The sequence below is a fragment of the Haliotis rufescens genome, unplaced genomic scaffold, assembly GCF_023055435.1.
Source record: "Haliotis rufescens isolate VD_foot unplaced genomic scaffold, xgHalRufe1.0.p SCAF_19, whole genome shotgun sequence".
Classification (NCBI taxonomy): domain Eukaryota; kingdom Metazoa; phylum Mollusca; class Gastropoda; order Lepetellida; family Haliotidae; genus Haliotis; species Haliotis rufescens.
In genome coordinates, this window is record NW_025963879.1 from 20867684 (window position 1) to 20895238 (window position 27555).

Genomic DNA, 27555 nt, shown 5'->3' on the forward strand with positions numbered 1-27555 from the left:
TGATTTATTTTATTGTCGCACAAGCTTGAGATAAATATTTACCAGTACCGCACTATAGATAGTCTTGAGTGTGGGAAAGAAAATGCCAAAAATGTGTGCACGTCTTTCGTGTGGTAGAGATTTCCACTGCGTTCCAGACATAAATACAGCCCTTGACACAGCATGCAAATCCGGGTAAGTAGATGTGGATGGAGAGAAATATGATTTGTCGTAATTTATAGTCGTTGGTTCCTCCAGCAGAAACTCTATGCATTTGTGACCCCTATTTTCGTGAGTACGATGTCATTTAATTGTTGCGCAGAAGATAGGATAAGATTCATTGTCGTGACTTACGTTGTTCAATTATATATACCTACCACTTTCTGTCTGTAGATGTCAGCTCCTCAGAATCCAGCAAACATTCAGAAATGTAGTGATTTTGTTCAGTGTCGTACGTGTTTTCATGGTTATGGGATTCAATCATAATAATAAGTGGATGATGTGGCCCAATGGTTCAAGTCGTTGCAAATTGTTTTGCATGGTTGTATACCATTGTTCCACCAGGATCCGCTGATTGATTTTTCTATCCCCAGCCCTGATTATAATACTGGTTTGTCTGCCCAAAACTTCTGCTCTGGGTTTCTCAGAAATTGACTACCAGTACCACTTTCTGCTTCCTATCTACAAAAAGTTTTTATTCTGTTAAAAAAAAAAGGAATGAAACATGAAAACAGATTTTGTGGTAATGTAACTGCTGCAAAGCCAAAGATTTTGACATAAGGAAAACCTGAATTGAAGCGAGGTGATGTGAAATAGTTTCTAAAGTTGCATTCGAGGATTGTTACACTTTTATAACGACATGCATGCATGTGTGTGTGTGTGTGTGTGTGTGTGTGTGTGTGTGTGTGTGTGTGTGTGTGTCTGTGTGTGTGTGTGTTTGTGTGTGTGTCTGCTTGTACAATTTGGACTTATGCCAAATTGTATAGGGCTAACCCACTGAGATACCATGTCGCAGTTTAACATAAATACCCCACTCAGATACCAATATACCAATCCTGAGCCGACAAGTCCTTGTTGTAGCCACTTTTATACCGAGCGCCAGGCACTGTGTATCCACTAGACCACAGAGATGGTCCCTGAATTGAGAAATCAGCCTCTTACATGTCCCGGAGTGCCTAGTTAAAGCCCTGAGTTTCAGAATGTTTTTGCTTTCACTTAAGAAGTAGCATGGTACGCTTCATAACCGCGGTAGTTAATTTATAATGGTCTTATGTTATACACAAATTGTTTCCTGTTATTTGTTCCAACTTTTATGACATATCAGATCGGATTGATCAAACAAACTATCTGCCAATAGCAACTGAAGGAGGGGACAACTCTATATTAATGTGATCCCACTATTGTGGTGTGATGCGTGTTGAATATATGCTTTACATCACTTCCTGTTGCAAATCATGCATAATCAATATGCATACGAACATCGTCCAAACAAATGGATTCTTTTCTAACCATTTTGAAATGGAGGTAGGGATAATGCCACTTCCAAAACATTCCTGGAACTGTTATCAAGTAGTTAGTAGGTTTACTTACGAGTAGCCATCTCATTCCAGGAGTGCAGCAATGAAATAAGTAAACAGTCGACATGGGTTATGGATAACAAAATTTCTGATGCCGTGATAATATAGTGTCAGACTAGACTGGCTAGTATGACTGGGGATAATAATGCTCATGTAATAGGCCATGTTTCTATAAAGCGGAGGCGTGTGGAGCCTGTCGTTTCAATTTTTACATCTCCTTGGAAACCATGTACTAAATTGCTGTTTTATATTTATGATGTTTCAGTTTGTTTTATTATTTAACATATTGTAAGACATTAATAACATTTTTTCCAATAAAATGGAGACTAGTTCAGTATATTATCCAAATATCTTTTTACAGGTTTGATTTTGTATGCCTGCCACTTGTAAATCCTCGTTATCGGCGAGAGTTTATGAATGGCCCTGCCAAGAATAGACCTGGTGCGCTTACCCGATCTGATATGGTGGTCTCCAGTCAAGGTAAGAATCTTAGTGAGGGATGGGTGAGTGAGTGAGTTGGGTTTTTAATGCTGCTTTGAACAGTATTCCAGTTATATTATGGCATGTCCACTTGATGTTAGAGGGAAGCCGGGAGTTTTGCAGATCTTAGACATTTACCAATTTGGTAAAACCCACGAGCATGGGTATGGTGCTGACAAACCTAGAAACATAATCTGGGCAACCGAGTTTTGAATCCATGATCATTGGTTGGCATGCCCAAAGGGATGCAACTCTGCACAGCGAGTATGATGACACACAATCAGGCTTTCAGAATCTGACTATGCGATTCAATATTTGCCATGATGTAATGGGGACCAACTGGTGCACACAGATGTATTGATAGATTTGTCAAAAGTGGGTGCTCCATACCTCTATATGATTCCTTGTCAAATTAGCCAAGTCCTAAGTCTGACCACCTGACCATCTTTAGTTGATACATAGGACAAGCTTGGGGTGCTGGGGACGTATTCATCCCTGAAATCAGAGCAGGTCATCATGTGGGAATATACAGATAGCTGTCCCCTCCTCCAGGGGCGCTGGAGACCCGGGTTCGATTCCCGACAGACCCGTGAAGATTCCGGGGTAGAATAGGTCTTCAGCAACCGATAATTGCCTTAAACGGCGACTATGCTTGTTGTAATAGGCGACTAACGGGATTGGGTGGTCAGGCTCGCTGACTTGGTTGATACATGTCATCAATCCCAATTGCGTGGATCGATGCTCATGATATTAATCACTGGATTCCCGGTCCAGACTCGATTATTTACAGACCGCCGTCATACAGCTGGAATATTGCCGAGTGAGGCGTTAAACAACAAACCAACCAACCAACGATTCCCGACATGGGTTCAATGTGTGAAGCCCATGTCTGGTGTCCCTCGCCGGGATATTGCTGGAATATTGCTAAATTCGGCGTAAAACCAAAATCACTCACTTACTCACTCACTCACTCCAGGGGTGGTTGGGTAGATTTGTGGTTAACATGTTCGCTCATCATTCTGAAGGCTGGGTTCAATTTCCAACAATGGTACAATGTAGGAAGCCCATTTTAGGTGTTCCGCCATGCTATTACTGGAATGTTGCTGAAAGCCGTGTAAAAGCTTACTCACTCACTCACTCCATGTTGCCATGGTTTGAGTTAGTTCCTTTGAAATACATAATCAGAAATCATTGTATCTTGTTTCTTCTCTAAACTAATTTGAATATTTTGTGTACATTATTTTTGAAAGATATTGTTAGTGTCGATGTCATAAATTTGTTTAGATTAAAGAAGGTATGTAAAAAGTAAAGTGTAATTCATTTTTCCTATTTGGTGTATGATGGTTACAGTACTGATGGATGTTTTTGTCTTCTTCCAGACTGGAGCAGCCTTATTGTTGGGAAAGTATCACCATGGTTACAGAATGATTCCAAAATCGACACTGTGAGGAAGAATTCTGATGCAGTAAGTCATTTATCAAGCATTACGATAAGCAGACAATGATTGTTCAGGGCCAAATATTTAGAAAGCATTATCTTATCCAAAATTGGGAATAACCCGTGAAGATATGGGGAAGAATAGGTCTTCAGCAATCCATGCTTGCCATAAAAGGTGATTATGCTTGTGGTAAGAGGCGAGTAACGGGATCGGGAGGTCAGACTTGCTGGTTGACTTGGTTGATGCATGTCATCGATCCCAATTGCATGGATGGATGCTCATGATATCAATCACTGGATTGTCTGAGTGCGGCATTAAACAACAAACAAACAAACAAAATTGGGAATATTTCCAGAGATTTTGTTTTCTTAAATTCAGAGGCCTTTAAACATTCAAGGTAGTGTACTGAGTAATAAAGCCTTTGACTGAATATTGGAGAAGTTATCTTTTGTTTACAAGATATCTTTTGTTTACATGCCAAATAACTGTGATAAGCTGAATTGGAAATGTTTTAATTCTAATTTGGGAATGTTACCAACATTTGTCCATTTACTTTAGGCTGAATATAAGCCTTGGAGAGCGCCTTGATCAATCCTTGTACTTTTGTGCTATTCAGGCAAGAAGGAAGATCTGGGATAATTTGGGTGTAAAGTATACTGCTAAAAAGAAGTTAAAGAACACAAGATTTTTGCATTTGACTGTAGTTAATCTGTCATGGCCTTGAGAGAAGACTATGGTCATATGAAAAAAACATGTCTTCTTTGGCCTCATTGTAGTAGAATCAGTAATCATCAATAGCATCATTAACTGTATGGTTTGGGTGAAATTAAATCATCTTTTCCATTGCATTTTTTCACTCAAACTGACTGCCTCCGTGGTCTAGTGGTAGAGCGTCTGCCCGGAGAGCAGAAGGTCCAGGGTTCGATGCCCGGTTGCATCATACCAAAAGACGTTAAAAGATGGTACTTGTTGTTACCCTGTCTGGCGCCCGGCTTTAAGGGGCTAAAACAAGGACTGGTTGGCACGGAGTCAGTATACTGTGTCTGAGAGGGGTATTCGTGTTAAACTGCGGCATGGTATCACAGTGAACTGGCACTATAAATCGTACGCACGCACACACACACACACACTTCAAAGTTATAATGGTTGGCGTCACTGAGCTCGCATTTCACAAATGCATCATTACAACTGTTTACCAGTAGGCTCCATTACACTCGGTGTAAGTGAGTGAGTAGTGTTTTACGCTGCTTTTAGCAATATTCCAGCAATATCACAGTGGGGAACACCAGAAATGGGCTTCACACATTGTACCCATGTGGGGAATCGAACCTGGGTCTTCCACGTGATAAGAGAACGCTTTGACCACTAGGCTACCCCTCCGCTCCCCTCTGTGTAAGAGCCGACAAGCTTTGGAATAGCATAGCCAAGCCGTTCTCTCTCTGTTGCCAGGGTGGCCCAGTCGAATAAGGCATCACAATTCGTTGTGTGGAGTTGTGTCCCTTGGCCACAGCAGAATCCTATGATGGTAGTTCGAATCCCGATTTGCCCCATTATGTTTCTAGGTTTGTTAGCACCATACCTTTGCTTGAGGGTTACACCAAAGTGAGACCTGCATCACTTCAGGCCTTCCTTCCACATTAAGCTGACACACAGTGATATTACTGAAATGCTGTTGAAAGTGGTGTTAAACCCATCTCACTCACTCACTCACTCACTCACTCACTCACTCACTCACTCACTCGACCCGTGAAGATCCAGGGTAGAATAGGTCTTCAGCAACCCATGCTTGCTGTAGAAGGCGACTATGCTTGTCGTAAAAGGCGACTAACGGGATCGGGCAGTCAGACTCGCTGACTTGTTTGATGCATGTCATCCATCCCAATTGGGTTGATCGATGCTCATGATATCAATCACTGGATTGTCTGGTCCAGACTTGATTATTTTACAGACCGCCATCATATAGCTGGAATATTGCTGAGTAAGGCGTTAAAGAACACTCACTCACTCACTCACTCACTCACTCACTCACTCACTCACTCACTCACTCACTCACTCACTCACTCACTCACTCACTCACTCACTCACTCACTCACTCACCCACCCACCCACCCACCCACTCACTCACTCACTCTGTTGCCAGGCTCTGAGGCAGGAGCTGAAGTATGCAGCTCACCTGGGGATGCCGGCCATCATGGTGCCGCTGAAGAGTCGGAGCATCCTCAACCTGGCCCGCTGCCTCAACGAACATATGCTCGGCAGCTACTTCCAGCAGGTACCACAAGCTTCTAGTTCTCGCTACCGCTAAACAAAGATCTGTGGACATCCCATTACGGGTCACGTCAGAACGACCTTTCATCCAACCAATCAGAGCATCGCTTACCAGATCATGCAAGTGTTTTCTAATCATGCAACCCCAAAATATTCAACAGAGGGTATTCTGAACGACAGTTACGGGTTTTATGATTATATCCATACATCTAGGCCCTTCATAAGCCATTCCATAATGTTCTTTTGATCAGTTTAAAATCTTTAATCGAGAATACATCAAAATATGTTTCGAAGCGTTGTTGCCAGTTTGAAACTGGTATAGTAAAGCTTGAGAAAGCAGCCTTCTGATTGGCTAATGTCGATTTCTTGTCAGTCATTTCATTGGTCGGTCAAAGTTCGCGCAAGGTGACCCGTAATGGGATGTCCTCATGTCTTTGTTTATCGGTAGCGAAATCTAAGATCTGATTTCAATGCGATTGAGTTGTTCAAGGTAGTGTATGAACCACACGGCCCACAGCTTGTGGTATAGAACTAACTCTGCCCTTTGTATTATACATTAGTTGAACTTGCACTGACTGAGGAAGGGTTACTATCATGATCATGATGGGTCGAGAGGCCAGTTTAAGATAAGAACTTTAGAGATCGAGCTGTGTTTATAATATTTTAGAAAATGAAATCCAGTACTAGTTTGGGAGAAAAAAATTGCAATCCTTCAAAACTACTGCTCATTTCTGCTGTACACACTGACCCCAGTAGTGACAGGACAGCTAACATAAAGGATGAATGAATGAGGATATTATACTGTTGATTATACAAGATTTGACAAGATTTGACACTGCAGTCTTTGTCTTATCTTGCTGTTTCATCAAACAATGTGTTGAGCACTGAAAAGGAAGTCAATGGTGTTGTTACAGTAGGGTAATTGTGTATTGTCCGTGTTGCAGCAGTTCTGGGTGCAGGTGCCCCTCGTCGCTCCATGGGACCAGAGAGATGAGGTGATCGAGGGACTGGATAGTGGAGACTCCCCAACAGAAGACACATGGGAATGGTAAGACACCTTGTTACCCCTGCCACCACAGAGTGGGCTGTAAGACACCTTGTTACCCCTGACACAACAGAGTGGGTTGTAAGACACCTTGTTACCCCTGCCACCACAGAGTGGGCTGTAAGACACCTTGCTACCCCTGCCACCACAGAGTGGGTTGTAAGACACCTTGTTACCCCTGCCACCACAGAGTGGGCTGTAAGACACCTTGTTACCCCTGCCACCACAGAGTGGGTTGTAAGACACCTTGTTTCCCCTGCCACCACAGAGTTGGCTGTAAGACACATTGTTACCCTGACACCACAGATTGGACTGTAAGACACCTTGTTACCCCTGCCACCACAGAGTTGGCTGTAAGACACCTTGTTACCCCTGCCACCACAGAGTGGGCTGTAAGACACATTGTTACCCTGCCACCACAGAGTGTGCTGTAAGACACCTTGTTACCCCTGCCACCACAGAGTGGGCTGTAAGACACCTTGTTACCCCTGCCACCACAGAGTGGGCTGTAAGACACCTTGTTACCCCTGCCACCACAGAGTGGGCTGTAAGACACATTGTTACCCCTGCCACCACAGAGTGGGCTGTAAGACACCTTGTTACCCCTGCCACCACAGAGTTGGCTGTAAGACACGTTGTTACCCCTGCCACCACAGAGTGGGTTGTAAGACACCTTGTTACCCCTGCCACCACAGAGTGGGCTGTAAGACACCTTGTTACCCCTGCCACCACAGAGTGGGTTGTAAGACACCTTGTTTCCCCTGCCACCACAGAGTTGGCTGTAAGACACATTGTTACCCTGACACCACAGAGTGGACTGTAAGACACCTTGTTACCCCTGCCACCACAGAGTTGGCTGTAAGACACCTTGTTTCCCCTGCCACCACAGAGTGGGCTGTAAGACACATTGTTACCCTGCCACCACAGAGTGTGCTGTAAGACACCTTGTTACCCCTGCCACCACAGAGTGGGCTGTAAGACACCTTGTTACCCCTGCCACCACAGAGTGGGCTGTAAGACACCTTGTTACCCCTGCCACCACAGAGTGGGCTGTAAGACACATTGTTACCCCTGCCACCACAGAGTGGGTTGTAAGACACCTTTTTACCCTGCCACCACAGAGTGTGCTGTAAGACACCTTGTTACCCCTGCCACCACAGAGTGGGTTGTAAGACACCTTGTTACCCCTGCCACCACAGAGTGGGCTGTAAGACACCTTGTTACCCTGCCACCACAGAGTGGGTTGTAAGACACCTTGTTACCCCTGCCACCACAGAGTGGGTTGTAAGACACCTTTTTACCCTGCCACCACAGAGGGGGCTGTAAGACTCCCTAACCATTTTCTTCATTCTCCAATTTGCCTCATGAGGGCACTTACTTCGTTGTCCGAGATAAACCCATGTCATCACCAGCTATTTACTTGTGTATCCTCTAGGTGGCATCTGTTTCGTACGCTGTGTGACTGCAACAAGAGACTCGGCGTTTGTCTCGAGATGACTGCTGATCTGCCTTGTGAGAGTGTGCTGGAGAGATGGCTGTCCGAACCCATCAAGACAGTCACCATATCCACAAACCTGTTCCTCACCAACAAGAAAGGCTACCCAGTTCTCTCCAAAGCCCACCAGGGTTTTCTTAGGAGGCTGTTTAGGGTACAGTGATACAAATATCTTTAAACCTCAGGGCCCCATTTCTCAAAAACAATTGTAGCCCTTCTGATGCAATAAGACTTAACCGGTGCTGTGGCTTGACATTCATGACGTATAACGAGAGTATTGTGAAACAGGATCCAGGAAACCATTCATTACGATTTTAGGGTGGGAACATGGCTTGAAAAGGCCTTAATAGACATTTGCCTTGAAAAGGCCTTTAAAATAACCATGACATGAACCCATGAAGATCCGTGTTAGAATAGGTCTTCAGCAACCCATGCTTGCCGTAAAAGGCGACCTACAGGATCGGGTTGTCAGGCTCACTGGGTTGATTGATGTATGGCATCGTATCCCAGTTGCGCAGATCGATGTTCAGGATGTCTATCGTTGGATTGTCTGGTCCAGACTCTATTTACAGACCACCGTCATATAGCTGGAATATTGCTGTGTGTGGCGTTTAACAACAAACAAACAAACAAACAAACAAAACATGACTTGGAAAGACCTTGAATTACATCTTAACTTCACATCAATTCATTTTTGTAATTTATGTACAAAATACAATCAAACGTGAATATCCGCAAACGTATGCAATTATACCTTATGATGACGAGTAATTGAAACTTTGTAGCTCACAGACAGCCTCGCATATTTCGACTGGTGTTTGCAGTCATGGAATGTTTTTGGATGCTGGTGTATGAACTTGAGTTGAATGTTGTCAGTTGGATGCGCAGCTGATTCTGACCGGCGTGGACCGACACCCAGACAAGGGCATCAGGGCGTACCAGCAGTATCTGGACCATCTCTGGCAGGTCAGGACACTTCATGTACCATGTTTTGTACCATGCTGTAGGTGACATGTACCATGCTGTAGGTGACATGTACCATGCTGTAGGTGTCATGTACCATGCTATGCTGTAGGTGACATGTACCATGCTGTAGGTGTCATGTACCATGCTGTAGGTGTCATGTACCATGCTGTAGGTGTCATATACCATGTCGCAGGTGTCATGTACCATGCTGTAGGTGTCATGTACCATGTCGCAGGTGTCATGTACCATGCTGTAGGTGTCATGTACCATGCTGTAGGTGTCATGTACCATGCTGCAGGTGTCATGTTCCATGCTGCAGGTGTCATGTACAATGCTGCAGGTGTCATGTACAATGCTGTAGGTGTCATGTACCATGCTGTAGGTGTCATGTACCATGCTGCAGGTGTCATGTTCCATGTTTTGTGCTGTTCATATTATGTTCAGTGCACTGTTTATCATGACTTGTGTAATTTGAACCGGATTACAATAAATGTTCTTGTTTCATGTCTATATGTGTCTGTTAGTGGCTGTACATACTTATGTCCCTTAGTTTGGCCAGGATCAGCTTGTTGTTCGAGTCCCAGACTCACCAAAGTATTATGATAATGATAATTAACATGATTTAATTGCTGGTGCGGTGAACCTGATGACTTTGTTTATGTACAGAACCAGACTCCGCCAGACGCCATCAGCCAGTTCGCCAGGGGCTATGAAGACTACCTACAGTCTCCTCTACAGGTAAGTTGGAAATTAGAAATAACCTTGGCATGGCATCAGCAAGGAACCGTCCTTCTATTTCTGAAACAAAAAGGGGAAATTACAAATCGGTACCCCATACTGGCTGTTGAAGACATTGTAAAGAGGACCGCCTCCGTGGTCTAATGGTAGAGCGTCCACCCGGAGAGCGGAAGGTCCAGGGTTCGATCCCCAGCCGCGTCATACCAAAAGACGTTAAAAGATGGTACTTGTTGTTACCCTGTCTGGCACTCGGCATTAAGGGGCTCGGAGTCAGTATACTGTGTCTGAGTGGGGTATTCATGTTAAACTGCAGCATGGTATCTCAGTGTGCTAGCACTATAAATCGAATCAGTCCGGACTAGTACAAGCAGCCACACACACGTCGTTATATAAGTGCAATAATCTTGGACGCGACGTTAAACACGATTTCACCTCACCATTGTAAATAGACTTGTTGAGGTCTGGGCCCTGTGGGCAGCCATGATGTGTCAGACTTTTTTTTTTCTGATACGATGTTACAGTGTGAGGATCTGAGGACACTTCCAAAGAAGATTGTATACTGCGATACAGGCATCTATCTGTATTGCGATATGTATTGTGGTATATTGGGAGCGATAGTGTTTGACACTGATTTACCTGCAGATCCTACTTTCTGCTTACTTAAGTAAATATTACACAGCATGGTCAGTGGCTGCCATTTTGTAGGGGATATAACGTGAGAGGAAAATCACTTTTTTTCAATTCCGCCATTTTGTCAATCAAATTTGAAGGGGAATCATCATTTGTGAATAATTTGTGTTCATTTTAGGTTAAACAGATCAAGGTTACAAAGTTAATCAACTTGTTCTGAATAAACAATATAATGACATTATTATGTTTCGTATTCTGTCACTGTGTGAGTTTTCTTTTGTAAAAATCAAAATTCAAAATCGAGGTGAGACTGAATTGTTTGAGAAAGCTGACATAATAATAATAATAGGCTATTTATATTGCGCATATTTCCGTATTTCGGGGGTCATGCTCAAAAGGCTATTATTACCCTGGTCACTGGATCAATGTGCACTCAAGAATCATTCTCAGCTCCCTGGGGAGTAGACAACCCAAGCTACTTGTTAACAACCGCTGGAAGGTTAACAACCACATTGCAATCTCATCCTACTGGGTACCCATTCAATGCTTGGTGAACAGAGGCCCACATTCGAACAAAGTCACTTGACCTAGGAGACACCACTTGTGTTACATGTGCTTCAGTGTGATTGGCTCAAGAACCCACGCATTCAATTAGATTAAGATGTCAAAGTTCGCTCAGGATTCACCTGACGCGCAACCTATGAAGGTGTCCTCAGGTCTTAATGCAGAGAAGTATCAGATTTAAAGGTCCAATTTTGATGAGATTATGTCAGAAGTATAACACTCCCAGAGTTTTGAGATGGAAGCACCCCACTTCACTGATACTCTGTCCGTGAAGATTCCTGGGTAGAATAGGTCTTCAGCAACCCATGCTTGCCGAAAAAGGCAACTAACCGGATCGGGTGGTCAGGCTCTCTGACTTGGTCGATGCATGTCATCGATCCCAATTCCGTGGATCAATGCTCATGATATTAATCACTGGATTGTCTGGTCCAGACTCGATTATTTACAGACCGCCGTCATATAGCTGGAATATTGCTGAATGTGGCGATAAACAACAAACCAAAATGAAATGTGGTTTCTAGGTCAGAATGGGTCAGGTAGTCACACTGTGACTTTGCTGGCAGAGTGTCAAGGCTGCCTTGATATAGCTTCAGATTGCTGTATGAAATATATTTTCTCACTCCCTGTGTTTTGCAGCCACTGATGGACAACCTGGAATCTCAAACATATGAGATCTTCGAGAAAGACCCGATAAAATACTCGCAATATCAAAAGGTAAGACATAATGCCATACAGGGTATACTTGTAAAACGTTCCGTAAGTCTATTTGCTGTGAATGGTTAAAGCGTTTGCTCATCACAACGAAGGCCCTTGGTTTTACCCACACATTGGTATAATGTGTGTGAAGCCCATTCTTGGTGTCCTAAATGGTGATACTGTTGAATTTTGCTAAAGCAGAGAAAACCCGACTCACTCACTCACTAGTGACATTTTGGTGTGCTTGTCATGGGGGTCGACTATCCTGGATGGGGTCGTCAGGCTCTGGGACTTGGATGAGTGAGTGTTCATCATACCACAATTGTGAAGGACATGCTCATGCTTTCAGTCACTTGTTTGCCTTGTCCAGACTTGGTTGCCACTAGTGTATGAATTAGTTTCCAAAGTTCACTGGGGGCACGGGTGGCCCAGTCGTCTAAGGTGCTGTGCTTCGCTGTGCAGAGTTGCATCCCTTTGGCACGGCAGAAACCTATGATTGTGGGTTCGAATGCTGGTTTGCCCTGATTATGTTTCTAGGTTTGTCAGCACCATACCCGTGCTCGTGGGTTTCACCGAAGTGGTAAAACGTCTGAGACCTGCATCACTTCGGGCTTTCCTCCCACATTAAGCTGACACGCCGTGATATAACTGGAATAATGTTCAAAGCGGTGTTGAACCCAACTCACTCACTCACTCCAAAGTTCACTGGCCAGGAGGGCTTGTTAAAAAATGTTTCAAGTCCCCATCATATGGTACTAGCTCTACTTTATGGAGGCCGCCATATTTATGAAAATAGTCCTGAGAATATTACGCTAAATAATGGCGAAGCTGACAAGTTGATTGGTACTGTAGACACTACATAAGTCTGACGTTTTGGGTGGATCTTAGACTTTCACACGCATCACTAATCAGTTATAATTAGCGTACAGCAAAAACCCTGTTTCTGATATACTACGAAATGAAAACAAAATGACAACAACTTGGACATAGAATGACGGAAAAGTTACCAGCCCAATTTAAAAGTCGCTGGCATTTGGCCAGCAGGCAGGCAGCTATTTTTAACACTGGTTACCACAATGATATAGCTGGCTATGTTGCTGACTGAGGCATTCATTAACATTCAGGCAAACATGGCCAAACACTCACTTTAGACTTTAGAACAATATTGTCAGATCGCAATTGGCAAACAAGTGGAGAAAACTTCACTGTGGAATGAAGCTGTTAAATTCACCAGTAAGTTCCAGAAAAAACCTTCAGCTCTTAATTTGAACTCCTATCTTTACCAAATTGAATGCATTCCTTGATGGTTTCTGTTATCTTACGTTTGACTCAATGTATTCAAGGGGATATGATTTATGTGAATAATAAGTAATATTGTTTATGTATGTGTTTTCCTTTTCAGGCAATATATTATGCATTACTGGACAAAATAAAACCAGATGAAAAGGACACAAAAAGTGTGTAAGTATCAAATACCTCATGATGATTTGAGGTGATTAGGAATAAAACATCCAAGATCACCGTGGTATTTAGAATGAAAAGGGTCAGACATTATCACTCTGCTCTCTGCAAATCACAAAGTCTGTGTGCCACCAGAGACGTTTTGTTTGGAACATTGATAAGATATGTATTTTAGTGTAAATGATTAAAAAATAATATTCTGCAAATATAGTTGCTTTCTGAAAACTACAGATGGTGCAGATCAGCCATATCAGTACCATACCCATGAACATCTGTGGTAGAATAGTGGTACCCGTGAAGATCAAGGTAGAATAGGTCTTCAGCAAGTCATGCTTGTCATAAGAGGCGACTAACGGGATTGGGTGGTCAGGCTCGCTGACTTGGTTGATGCATGTCATCGTATCCCAATTGCGTGGATCGATGCTCATGATGTCAATCACTGGATTGTCTGATCCAGACTCGATTATTTACAGACCGACGTCATGAAGCTGGAGTATTGCTGAGTGCGGCATTAAACAACAAATCAACCATCATGTCAGTACCAGAGCCTACCTTTAAAACCTGGGGTTAGAATGCTTGTCGTAAGAGGTGACTCACAAGATCGCGTAGACAAGCTTGCTGACAGGGCCATTGTGAATGGCCCAGAACGCCATGAACCAGCATTTGTAAATGGTGTCTGGAGAGTTGAGAATTATGCTGCTGTTTCAGGATAGTTATGGTTGTTGGTGCGGGACGAGGGCCGCTGGTCCGGGCAGCCATTGCAGCAGCGTCACAGGCGGACAGGAAGATCAAGAAGCTGTATGCTGTGGAGAAAAATCCCAATGCTGTTGTTACGTGAGTAAGCCTTTGTTGTCTGTCTTCCTGCAGGGCCCATTTGCACGAAGCAATCTTAGCGCTACGACTATTGTAAGCCTATGTTAAAGTATGGGAGTTACGATCATCTTAGCGCTAAGATCGCTTTGTGCAAGTAGGCCCTGCAGTGGCAAACTGTGCGAGTAAGCATGGGTCTCTTGTACCTTGTGGTGTAATGTGTTAATTGTACCCAACAAATATTATGATATCATATTATACATTTATATGACGCACTTATCCAGATACTGTACTAGTATCTGCTCAAATATGGTTTATTGTAGGAGGGACATCACCTCCCTGAGGCAAGCGTGTCTACTTATATTGGCTCGGTTGTGGTGCCACCTCACATAGATCACGAGTGCCCCTTGTAATGAAAACATGATACCCAATCAGATCGCTGCTCTTATCTTATACAGCTTCACAAAGATGGCGACTACCATAGACAAGTACCTTGTCGATCAGATAACGAAAACATTCGCAATTTCACCCCTGGCAGACAAAGGCAATCGTTGAGGGGCTTAAAAGATAGAAAAGAAATATTTGCATCAACAAGGACAGGCAGCGATAAACCACTTTCATACGAATGTGTACCAGCTGTGTTTAATGTTCTCATCATCGTACGCTTGAAAGCACAGTACCTGGGCGAATTGATTTAAAACTTACTTATCTTCGCTTAATATTTGAAAAAACTTCAGTGCAAATTAGACAAACTTTATTACAGCGGCCATGTTTTCAGAACCCAGACATTGATTTTGTGAAACGTTCTCTGATTGGACTATCGATATGTGCTATGGTCCAATCATATTTAGAACAGAAAAGTGGGCTTGATGTGGCAAGGGTGGAAACAAGATTTTGATAAAAAGGCTAGTGGATGCTCTTGCCTCGGGAAGATGGAGGAACATAGAAGGGACATAATTTGTAATAGCCACTGGTGACACAATCAAACCCAGAAATTCCAGCCTAGTTCAGCAAGGGTGGAAACTGGACTTTGACAGTCAGTTAACTCCCTTGCCTCGGGAAGATGGGATGTTTGTAGCTGTTGTTCAGACAAAGGCCTTGTGATATTTATAAGGAATGTTATTCCACAGCAGCCATAGTTTTCTGGAAAGTCTATGGGAATTACAGGTAATTGAATCAAAAGTATATGTAATAGCCAGGGATGTTGTTGATGTGGTAAAAACATGAAGACACAGGCTGGTGATGTGAGGTTTGTTTATGTATGTTTGTGATGGAAAAGACAACCTGTAACAATGTATACTTTTCCATCCCAAAATGCAATAATCTACTACTGATCATATATAAATTGTTCTCCTTATGATATGGCTGAAATATAGTGAGTGAGTGAGTTGGGTTTAACGCCACTTTTAACAGTATTCCAGTTTTATCTCGGCGTGTCAGCTTAATGTGGGAGGAAAGCCCAAAGTGATGCAGGTCTCAGACGTTTACCACTTCAGCGAAACCCACGAGCACGGGTATGGTGCTGACAAACCTAGAAACATAATCGGGGCGAACCGGGATTCAAACCCACAATCATAGGTTTCTGGCGTGCCTAAGGGACGCAACTCTGCACAGCGAATCACGGCGCCTTAGACGACTGGGCCACCTGTGTCCCCTGGCTGAAATATAGCTGATATGACGTTAAATTCTAACTCACTCACTCACTACTAATCACCTACAGGATATTCATTATGATATTCTGTAGTTATAAGCTTAGATATGCCATCTTAATTGTTACATTAACACCTATAATATACATGCGGTACAATAAACGTAATAGTGGATGATATTTGTCCAATAGGCAAAATCATGCATAAATAATATACATGTTTGTATGTACCCGGAGAATCCGACTGGGATGTATTGAGGTGGTACAATGAATGAGTCCTCACGATACACCTGTCCGTCATATAAAACACATCATGAGTGAGTATCGTTTAACGCTGCTTTTAGCAATATTCCAGCAATATCACGGCGGGGAACACCAGAAATGGGCTTCACACATTGTACCCATGTCGGGAATCAAACCCAGGTCTTGTGGCGAACAACCGCTTTAACCACAAGGTTACCCGACCGCCCCTAAGTCACATCATGATGACATTTCTATTTACACTCACAAAAATTACTTCTGGACTATCCTCAAATCATGAATGTACAATACAAGTTACTGAATACACACATTGATCCAATTAGCACACAGACCAAAACACAAACACACATGCAATGACATGGATTTATCTAGTACACATACACTTGCCACACACAAACACTATCATATATAACATGATCAAATGCTATGAATGAGATATAGACATGTATTTACCTACAGTGATTTATGTTAGTGTTCCTACAGGCTTGAAAAGCCTTGATTTTTAGGGTCCCTCTTGAAGAGCCTTGAATTTTTAGTGCCAACCATGAAAACCTTGAAAATCACCAAAATAGTCTGGAAAGCCTTGAATTTGTACCAAATGCCATAATACTTGCTAATCAAAGTATTGAAGCACACAAAAATATGGACCAATGATGTTTAAGTGAGATTATCACAGTGATAGATGTGTGTGCCAAAGACCCTGAAGAATACATGACAGACTCCATTTATGTTTTGTTGAGTGACAAATAAATCTTGTTTGAAAATGTGTGATGGTATTACTGCTTTTGGGTCTTATGACTAATATATAGTATGCTGGATTTAATTAAATATTGACAGGCTAAGGCTTAAAAAAGTCTTGAAAATGACAGTTGGCAGCCTTGAAATTTTGGGTTCCATATTTGTGTGAACCATGTATATGTTACTCTGAAATATTTACTTCAACTACTAACCTTTAAATTGCTGATCTTGTCTGCTTCCCAGTAGAGAGTGAAGTGTGAGTGGAAAGTGAAGTGGTGAAAACAAAGGACTTGAAAATAGGACACTGAGATTTAAAATCTAGCCAATCAGGAAAACACCCAAGCTTCAACTTTGATTGATCACCAAAGATGTACCTGTCCACCCTATGCTCTAGTGGACTGACCCCATGAGCTGAACACAACAAAAGACTAGAGCTGTACTGATGATGCTTAGCTTACAACTGCTTATATATCTTACTCAGCCTGAACTGAAAATACAATAAGTGAAGGAACAGCAATGATGATATTTGCTTTATGAATCTGAAATTATACAATAAATAATTGTTGATTACTGAATCATGTGATATATCCAAAAGACCATTATTTACAACATACTGAAGTAAAACAGTTCATTAACAACACATGATCAACACTACTATTTATCACACATGGACTTTTTTATTTTTATTTAAACCAAGAAATGCGTGACGTTTTTGTGAGAAATGTTACCGCAATAATAAAACGGGGACATTTTTTCTGAAAGGTCTGTATGACGGTAACCATGGTAACAGGTCAAAATGGCTGTGGACACCCTAGTCAAAGAGGGGGCCACAGCAGGAAGTCAAAATGGCAACATGAAAAAGTATAAACATAGACAAATGTTATATTTGGGTTTATACTTTGATGGCTGAGTAGGTTAGATTGCTGACTTTGTGTGCTGGCGATTCCTCTGAGTGTGTGGGTTCGAAACCCGGATGGGACTGAACCCCCAAAAGTACAAGATTCTGTACTTTGCTAAGAAGTGTTATCCCAAGTATAACATTTTGTTACTTTTGACCACTTTCTATAAGGCATTGTGTATTTGTATATGTATAAAGCATAAATAGTGTTAGCTTATGTTTGTTTGTTTGCTTTCTTTGTTTAGTTAATCCAAATGATTTTACAGTAAACTTTTATCATTAAGGAAACTTATTTAGTTCATACTGTTTTAGGGGCGGTCGGGTAGCCTAGTGGTTAAAGCGTTCGCTCGTCACGCCGGAGACCCGGGTTCGATTCCCAACATGGGTACAATGTGTGAAGCTCATTTCTGGTGTCCCCCGCCGTGATATTGCTGGAATATTGCTAAAAGCGGCGTAAAACCATACTCACTCACTCATACTGTTTTAAACATGCCTGTGTTAAAATAATGGGAAAATTATTTCATTGTAAATTCAATTTGAAGAAACCAAGAGTTTGGCGCCATGTTGATGCCTCACTTCCATGTGTATTGATTGTCTGTTGTCAGGCTGGAGAATCTGAAGGATGAGATGTGGGGGGAGCAGGTGGATGTGATCTCGTGTGACATGAGATCCTGGGAGGCACCGGAGAAGACAGACATCCTCATCAGCGAGCTTCTTGGGTCCTTCGGCGATAATGAGTTGTCCCCTGAATGTCTCGATGGGGCACAGAGATTTCTTAAAGGTGGGTTGTTATAGGGGGTGATTGTAACCCCAGAAAATGGTCATTCCTTTTAGTTTTTTGTGAGTTTGTTTGTTGTTTAACTCCACTCTCAGCTGTATTCCAGCTATATGATGGCTGGCTGTAAATAATCCAATGATTGACATCATGAGCATCAATCCAGTTGGGATACGATGACATGCATCAAGCAGGTCATCGAGCCTGACCACCCGATCCCAAACAACAAATTAAAATACTTTTCTTTCTATAATTTTTTTTTTTTCTTGCTTTGAACATGTCAGGCATCAGAAAAAAATGATATTCAGGCAGTAACAAATGTTATACTTGGGATAATACTTCTTTGTACAGTGCAGATTCTGGTATATTTTTGACATGTTGTAGAAATTGTTATTCTGCCATGTTTACTGTTTAAGTTAATACTTAATACTACTAAGCAAAACGTGAAGATCAGGGTTAGAATAGGTCTTCAGCAACCCATGCTTGCCGTAAAAGGTGACTATGCTTGTCGTAAGAGGCGACTAACGGGATCGGGTGGTCAGACTCGCTGACTTGGTTGATGCATGTATCCCAATTGATTGGATTGATGTTCATGATGTCAATCACTGGATTGTCGTCCAGACTCGATTTTTTACAGACTGCCGTCATATAGCTGAAATATTGCTGAGTGCGGCGTTAAACAACAAACAAACAAGTCCAGAATGCATAATTGACTGTTGCTTGTTGTCCAGATGATGGGATCAGCATCCCCTGCAAGTACACCTCCTACCTAGCTCCCATCCAGTCAGCTAAGCTGTACAACGAGGTGCGACAGTGTAAGGAAAAGGACAAGGGGCCAGAGGTTCGTCAGCATGCCTTGAAAATAAATAAGCTCTTCAATATGCATTGTTTCAGTGAGTGAGTGAGTGAGTTGGGTTTAACACTGCTTTTAACAGTTTTCCAGTTATATCGCGGTGTGGCAGCTTAATGTGTGAGGAAAACACGAAGTGATGCAGGTCACAGACGTTTACCACTTCGGTGAAACCCACGAGCACGGGTATGGTGCTGACAAACCTAGAAACATAATCAGAGCGAACCGGGATTCGAACCCACAATCATAGGTTTCTGGCTTGTCCAAGGGATCAACTCTGCACAGTGAATCGCTGCGCCTTAGACGACTGGGCAACCCGTGCCCCCGCATTGATTCAGATTATAAGACACAAGTGGTGTCATTAGGATATTAGGAGATAAACATACTATTTTCAATGTAGAGATAGTTACCTGTAGATTTAACGCGCCACATTGAATTTGGAGCCGAACACACAGCGTGAAGTTTCAAATGCTGAAATCATGGTAGAATTGTATTGATTCACTAAACATAACAGTGATTTCACCAGGTGGGGAAACAGGATAGAATAGGTCCCCTGAACTGTATTGGTCTTGTAAGAGGTGACCAAATTGGATCATGATGTCAGACTTGGTTGATTTTGTACCTGATAATCCACTGTGGCATAAAACAACATTATGATACAGTATCATTTGTAGATGCAGTAAGCAGGGGCCAATGTTTTCTTTTTTTACAAAGGAATCTGGGACGGTCAGGTAGCCTTGTGGTTAAAGCGTTCGCTCGTCACGCCGAAGACCCAGGTTCAATTCCCGACATGGGTACAATGTGTGAAGCCCATTTCTGGTGTCCCCTGCCGTGATATTGCTGGAATAGTGCTAAAAGCGGTGTAAAACCATACTCACTCCCTACAAAGGATCGTAGCAATTGAAGCGATCCTAAGTCTATTATGTTAAAGTCTTGGAGTTACGATATTCGTAGCACTACGATAACCTTGCGAAACGGTACCCAGATGAGTAAGTTGGACATAGTGACAGTCTGGTCTCCAGTGTGCTTGGTAACTAAGTCTGTTGTATCGTGTATAGCGGTTTGTGTGCTTGGTAACTAAGTCTGTTGTATCGTGTATAGAGGTTTGTGTGCTTGGTAACTAAGTCTGTTGTATCGTGTATAGAGGTTTGTGTGCTTGGTAACTAAGTCTGTTGTATCGTGTATAGCGGTTTGTGTGCTTGGTAACTAAGTCTGTTGTATCGTGTATAGAGGTTTGTGTGTTTGGGTAATTGTTCCCTGTACTTTGTCCACCAACAGGCCCCGTTCGAGATGCCGTACGTTGTCCGCCTTCACAACTGCCAGATCCTGTCTGAGCCCCAGAAGGTGTTCACGTTTGTACACCCCAACAAAGGTAAACACTCCTGCCTGTGTCAAGGTGCTTGTTCACGTTTGTACACCCCAACAAAGGTAAACACTCCTGCCTGTGTCAAGGTGCTTGTTCACGTTTGTACACCCCAACAAAGGTAAACACTCCTGCTTGTGTCAAGGTGCTTGTTCACGTTTGTACACCCCAACAAAGGTAAACACTCCTGCTTGTTCACGTTTGTACACCCCAACAAAGGTAAACACTCCTGCTTGTGTCAAGGTGCTTGTTCACGTTTGTACACCCCAACAAAGGTAAACACTCCTGCTTGTGTCAAGGTGCTTGTTCACGTTTGTACACCCCAACAAAGGTAAACACTCCTGCTTGTGTCAAGGTGCTTTTTCACGTTTGTACACCCCAACAAAGGTAAACACTCCTGCCTGTGTCAAGGTGCTTGTTCACGTATGTACACCCCGACAAAGGTAAACACTCCTGCTTGTGTCAAGGTGCTTTTTCACGTTTGTACACCCCAACAAAGGTAAACACTCCTGCCTGTGTCAAGGTGCTTGTTCACGTTTGTACACCCCAACAAAGGTAAACACTCCTGCCTGTGTCAAGGTGCTTTTTGGAGGAGATAGCAATTAACTTGTTCACCAGTAACCAATCATGCATCGTTCCGAGGCAAGGCAGATAACTGACTGTAAAAGTCCAGTTTCCACCCTTGCCGAACTAGGCTGGAATTATGGAGTAATATTTTGGAAGAATTCATGACAGACTTTTAATTTATTTGTTAGTTTTGAAAATCAATCTTGTTTGTAAATTTATGATGTTCATACTGCTTTTTATATGCTGGATTTACAAATTATATTGACTGATTGAGGCTATTATTCCAACAAAAATGCCTTTGATTTTTGTGGTCCATATCTGTATGAACCATGTCTAACACATCTTCTGTGTTAATGTCGTTTTCCCCTGGGTTTCATTGAAGTGATGAAGCTCTCTTCTACATCAATGACACATTGATGATGATCTGTTATTTTGGTAAATTGTTTGTTTCAGATGAAGTAATAGACAACTCTAGGTACAAAAGTTTAGATTTCACCATATCCAACGACTGTGTCTTACATGGGTTTGCCGGCTACTTCGACTGTATCTTGTTCGGACATGTTACATTAAGTAAGTAGATGTCGGGGCTTAGTATTATGCATTGGGGCACAGATATTGTTGACATTATGTTCACTGAGCATTCTGGGGCGGTCGGGTAGCCTGGTGGCTAAAGTGTTCGCTCGTCACGCTGAAGACCTGGGCTCGTTTGCCGACATGGGTATAATGTGTGAAGCCCATTTCTGGTGTCCCCCGCCGTGATATTGCTGTAATATTGCTATATTGCTAAAAGCGGTGTTAAACCCTACTCACTCGCTCCTCTCCACTCCAGTCCACTCCCCACTACTCCACTCCATTCCACTCCATTCCACTCCACTCCCCTCTCTCCACTCCACTCCACTCCACTCCAATCCCCACTGCTCCACTCCACTCCACTCCACTCCCCTCTCTCCACTCCACTCCACTCCACTCCACACTCCCCTCTCTCCACTCCACTCAACTCCACTCAACTCTCCCCTCTCTCCACTCCACTCCCCTCTCTCAACTCCACTCCACTCCACTCCACTCCACTCCATTCCCACTCCTCTCTCCACTCCACTCCACTCCACTCTCCCCTCTCTCCACTCCACTCCACTCTCCCCTCTCTCCACTCCGCTCCACTCCATTCTCCCCTCTCCTCTCTCCTCTCCTCTCCTCTCCTCTCCTCTCCTCTCCTCTCTCCACTCCACTCCACTCTCCCCTCTCTCCACTCCACTCCACTCCACTCTCCCCTCTCTCCACTCCACTCTCCCCTCTCTCCACTCCGCTTCACTCCACTTCCCTCTACTCTCCTCTCCTCTCCTTTCCTCTCCACTCCACTCCGCTCCACTCCACTCCACTCCGCTCCACTCTCCCCTCTCTCCACTCCACTCTCCCCTCTCTCCACTCCACTCCACTCCACTTCCCTCTACTCTCCTCTCCTCTCCTTTCCTTTCCTTTCCTCTCCTCTCCTCTCCACTCCACTCCACTCCACTCCACTCCACTCCACTCCGCTCCACTCTCCCCTCACTCCACTCCACTCCACTCCACTCCACTCCGCTCCACTCTCCCCTCTCTCTCCTCTCCTCTCCACTCCATTCCACTCCACTCCACTCCACTCCGCTCCACTTTACTCTCCCCTCTCTCCACTCCACTCCACTCCACTCTCCACTCCACTCCACTCCACTCCACTCTCCCCACTCCTCTTCTCTCCTCTCCTCTCCTCCCCTCTCCTCTTCTCTCCGCTCCGCTCCCCTTTCCCCTCTCCACTCCGCTCCGCTCCACTCCGCTCCGCTCCGCTCCACTCCACTCCACTCCACTCCACTCCACTCCACTCCACTCCACTCCACTCCCACTCTCCCCTCTACTCCGCTCCACTCATTGTTGCTTCATGTTGATTGGCTAGTCCAGGCTTGTTGTTCCTGGTCAAGATTCAATGATTTACAGGCCAGTGATGCGGCATGATCTCTATGTCACTCAGTGCCACTGTCATGTCATAGTGATGTTATTCACTACTTGAGTGGTTTCTTCAGCAACCCATGCTTGACGTAAGAGACGACTATGCTTGTGGCAAGATGTGATTGAGTGGTCGGGCTCACTAACTTGGTTGATGCATGTCATCGTGAATATTTGAATATTTGCATACAGCCATCACATTGCTGGAATATCGTTGAGTTAAACAACAAACAAATAATTTCAACCATTGATCACATACTGCCATGTTACAGAAGCTTCAAATATCCCAGTGATCCCATAGTGATTGCACGCTCATATCAAACACTGATCACATATTGTCATACTATAGTGAGACCGCCTCCGTGGTCAAGCGGTATATAGAGCGTCCGCCCGGAGAGCGGAAGGTCCGCGGTTCCATCCCCAGCCACGTCATACCAAAAGACGTTAAAATATGGTACTTGTTGTTACCCTGTCTGGCGCACGGCATTAAGGGGCTAAAACAAGGACTGGTCGGCTCGGAGTCAGTATACTGTGTCTGAGTAGGGTATTCATGTTAAACTGCAGCATGGTATCTCAGTGAGCTAGCACTATAAATCGGCATCAGTCCGGACTTGTACAAGCAGCCACACAAACACACACACGTACATGCACGTCGCTATAAAAGTGCAATAATCTTGGACGCGACGTTAAACCCCAATTCACCTAACCTCACCTCATACTATAGAAACCTACATCCTATATTCATTAATTCGCATGTACAATCCCAATTGCGTGGATGGATTGACTGGGTTGTCTGGTCCAGACTCTAGTTATATAGATGGAATATTAAACAACATCAAACAAACAAACTCGAGTGGCCCCCATTGGGATTCTGGGGTATAATAGGTCCTCAGCAACCTATGCTGGTCATGAGGTGACTAAATGGATCGTGTAGTCAGACTCCGCGATTTGGTTGATTGGGTATCATCGTACCCTGATGGCCAGATTTCGTCAATACTACTAATCACTGTATTGTCTGGTCCAGACTCGAGTATTTACAGGACACCCTCATATAGCTGGAATATTCCTAAGTGCGGTGTTAAACAACAACAAACACACACACACATACACTTGGGTGATCAGAATTGGTAACAGTGGATTGTGAGCCATTTTTTCCTGATGGCATGGGATGTTCATCATGGTTGCTGGTTGCTAGTTTGTCTGCCCCAGACTTAATAATTTACTCGACATTGTGATGTTGTGGAATATTGCTGACCATAGCGTTAAACAACCAACCAGGGCCCACTTGCACAAAGCGATCTTAGCGCTAAGATGATCTTAACCCCCATACTTTTACATAGGCTTACGATAGTCTTAGCGCTACGATCACTTTGTGCAAGTGGGCCCTGAACTGAACAAGCTATTCACTTAGTGTTGTGTAGTAGTGGTTATGTGGTCCCCCTGTGTACAAGTGTTGCTGTGTTGTAGGTATAGTACCGGCCACACACTCCCCCGGCATGTTCAGCTGGTTCCCGATACTCTTCCCCATCAAGGTACGTCTTCATGTTAATGTCCGCCACACGGTAGATACTTGCATGTTAACCAAAATCTAGCTTTTTCAAATTATTTGAGTCAGACTCACTGACTTGCTTGATGCATGTCATCGATCCCAATTGCATGGATCGATGCTCATGATATCAATCACTGGATTTTCTGGTCCAGACTTGATTTACAGACCCCCTTACATAGCTGGAATATTGCAGAGTGCAACGTAAAACAACAAACAAACCAAATTATTTGATATTTGGGCAAATATCAGCATTTGAAATTCATGCTATTCTGCTTGCCCAAGTTTGTGCTGAAGACGAGCAAAGTTCCAGTGTTTGGTCGTCCTTCTTGACAAGTAACAAGTAACATCTGAAGGCATTATTTCTGAACCTGTTTTCAATGCTTCAATTTTGCTACAAATTGGAACTAAAATTGAAACATTGAGAATGGGTTAAGAATTAATGCTGTCAGATGTTACTCAATTTTGCTACAATTTGGAACTGTCCGGACTTGATTATTTACAGACAGCCGTCAAATAGCTGGAATATTGCTGAGTCTGGCGTGGAACAACAAACAAACAAACAAATTGGAACTGAATAAGACTGTCAGAAAATGTAAACGGTGAATTGATTTGTCTCATTCAAGCAGGACTATCTATAGGTTCTAAGGTCTATTGACATAAGGTTTACACTAGTCCTGTGGACTAGTTTTAAAAAAGATTAATTTCTAAGGCTGCATATACAGTTAAATGTTTGAGTGGAAGGTAATGTTCAAGATTTCCCACTGAGAGTTCATCACTTTACTGATGATGTTCATCTGTGGTTAGTCTTTTGTCCTGTATATGTATTTAGATGATGCCAGTCACAAGACTGTTTAATCCATGTAGATAATATGAATGTCAAATGAGGTTGTGTACTGTGATGTCATAGTAAGAAAACGTTGCTGTGTAACACACATTCAGATTTATTGTAAGGGATGTGTCGTAAAATGAAAAATAATTAACTTGGTTTTTTTCATGAAAATCTATCTCTGACAATTTTATTCTGAGTGTGGACCTATTGTCCACTGTAAATCATGATCAGGAGGCAAATATGAAATGGGTGGTGGTGGGTCATCCTAGCGGTTAAGGTGTTTGCTCGTATTGCTGAAGGCGCCTGGGTTTGATTCCCCACATAGGTATAGTGTATAAAGTCTAATTCTGGTTCCCCTTCCTTGTGAAATTGCCGGAATGTTAAGCGACATAAAACCACACTTGAGAAACGATGTGTTAATTCTCCGCCAATGCATATTTCAGCGTCCTCTCCTGTTAAAGAAGGAGAGTCAGGTGGTCCTTGACATCTGGCGACTGTGCACGGACAAGAACGTGTGGTACGAGTGGGCTATACAGGACCCCATAGCCCTCTCCATACACAACCCTAAGGGGCGCTCCTACACCATAGGGCTCTAGATGGCTGGGGCTGTGGCACGCACACAACGCCATGGACTGCTTGTATACTACAGGGCTCTGGAACGCTGGATCTATGGCACGTGCACAACACCATGGGGTGCGTCTCAATACTATTGGGCTCCTAAAGCTGGTGCTGTGACAGACACTGTGGTATTACAGCTGGTTCCCTCCGAACTCCCTCACTAGTGCTGATTACTTGTTTGTCTTTTAGGTTTTTTCTTTGGGGAATTGTAAGCACCAAAAAGTCTCTCTCACTTTTCATTAACTTCAAGAACAGATAATGTGTGGCAGAATATTCAAAGGTTAAGCCTTATAAAAGCCTTAAAAATGTTGTTATATAAACTCACGCATTTGTTTTTTTAGAATGAAAGGAAAATGGATAGCACGCTTTCTGAGACTTGAACACTAATATACTGAAACACTTTCAAAACACGTAGTGGAGTTTGCCTCTTGATAAGTAACAAGTGACTGGAAACTTATGTCGAGGTATGACAACGTGAATGAGGATTCAAACTCAGACAACATTATTGCAATGTTGCATGCCAACAGACCTCACTACCAAGTACCAATTTCTTTGTCTTCTGTCAGTTTGCTGAAAATTATTTCCCAAACTCCACTATGCGTTTTCATAGTGTCAGCAAGGTTGCTTCCCAGCCGAATATGTTAAAAGCAATTGTCAGAGACAAACTTGTATATCTTTTCAGCCTTTTGGCACTATTTAAATGTTTTGGGAAACATTTATGCTAGACTTTTTCATTCTGAAGTAATCATATTTTACATTTGATAATGATAACGGTGTAAGATGACATCCATGCTATGGACTTGTGAAAACCACAATGTTTTTTTCAGGCTGAACATGTTTGTCAACAGTGACTGTTGTTTACACTGTTGGAGCATGTTCTCCTATACCGGTATGGTCATTGTTTGTACAAAGCATTTCATGTGTCACACCTGCTAACAGACATGCATTTAATAACATCAGATTAATTTCATTCACTATTTTATTGGAGAATTAAGTTATGAATATGATTGTGAATTACCGTATTCGACGTAATAAGCGCCCCGCTCTAATAAGCGCTCACGGTGATATTTGCTAATGTATTGGCAATTCCCAATCTGTCCCAATTCCTAATCCCAATTAGCATCCCTTCCGATTGATCAATGTACACAAGACTTATTTATTCGCGTATAATACGCACTCGTGTGTTATATGAACCCTTAATTATGGGCAATCAAACCCTGGTAATATATATCTGTCGTACATAAACTTTTCAGGCTGTCAGCATAAACCACGAAATTTTTCTTTCAACTATGTTTTTTTCTCACCAAAATAATATTCTAATAAGAGCCCCCTATTTCTAAT

At 43.1% G+C, this 27555-nt stretch overlaps 1 protein-coding gene across 1 annotated transcript; it reads left to right on the forward strand.

The window, feature by feature from the left end:
• The first annotated feature begins 48 nt into the window (after positions 1–48).
• LOC124112845 (protein arginine N-methyltransferase 5-like) lies at positions 49–27448 on the forward strand. Its single transcript, XM_048398986.1, has 17 exons — positions 49–174; positions 1918–2036; positions 3416–3501; positions 5615–5746; positions 6687–6790; positions 8223–8436; positions 9159–9248; positions 9915–9986; positions 11817–11894; positions 13279–13337; positions 14046–14171; positions 18298–18473; positions 19199–19308; positions 20596–20689; positions 21701–21817; positions 24686–24750; positions 26040–27448. The coding sequence occupies exons 1-17, from the start codon at positions 83–85 to the stop codon at positions 26190–26192; spliced, it is 1887 nt and encodes a 628-aa protein (XP_048254943.1). The 5' UTR covers positions 49–82; the 3' UTR covers positions 26193–27448.
• Positions 27449–27555: the final 107 nt, after the last annotated feature.